This window comes from Eimeria mitis, genomic scaffold (genome assembly GCF_000499745.2).
Source record: "Eimeria mitis Houghton genomic scaffold, Emh_scaff2035, whole genome shotgun sequence".
Classification (NCBI taxonomy): Eukaryota; Apicomplexa; class Conoidasida; order Eucoccidiorida; family Eimeriidae; genus Eimeria; species Eimeria mitis.
The window spans coordinates 6507-6871 of NW_013570358.1; the positions used below are offsets into that span (position 1 = coordinate 6507).

The 365-nt window shown below is 58.9% G+C and overlaps 1 protein-coding gene across 1 annotated transcript in view; it reads right to left on the minus strand.

Moving 5' to 3' along the window:
* The window catches only part of EMH_0047620 (uncharacterized protein), a gene marked incomplete at both ends in the record, with an annotated part of 1665 nt that extends 1427 nt beyond the window's left edge, over positions 1 to 238 (minus strand). Inside the window, one exon of the mRNA XM_013496306.1 lies at positions 107 to 238. Within this exon, the coding sequence (XP_013351760.1) occupies positions 107 to 238 (132 nt within the window). The remainder of the gene's footprint in view (positions 1 to 106) is intronic.
* Between the last annotated feature and the right edge of the window lie 127 nt (positions 239 to 365).

Sequence of the window (365 nt, forward strand, 5' to 3'; positions counted from 1 at the left end):
TGCTGCTGCTGCTGCTGCAGCAGGATCACCAGCAGCAGCAGCAGCAGCAGCAGGGCAAGCATCGGCTGATGCGCCAGCTGCACAGACAGAGACACACAAAACACACAGAGATGGATGCAGCGCATGCATCGTGTTGCTGCTGCTGTTCCTTCTGCTGCTGCTGCTGCTGCTGTGGGTGCTGCTGCTGCTGCTGCTGCTGCAGTAGCAGCAGCAGCAGCAGCAGCAGCAGCAGCAGCATGTCTGCGCACAAGGCAAAGAGCAGCATCTCACATTCCCTGAGAGAAGCCTCAAGAGCTCGCTGTAGCTCTACATCATCTGCGTCGAACTCTGATTGCTGCTGCTGCTGCTGCTGCTGCTGCTGCTGC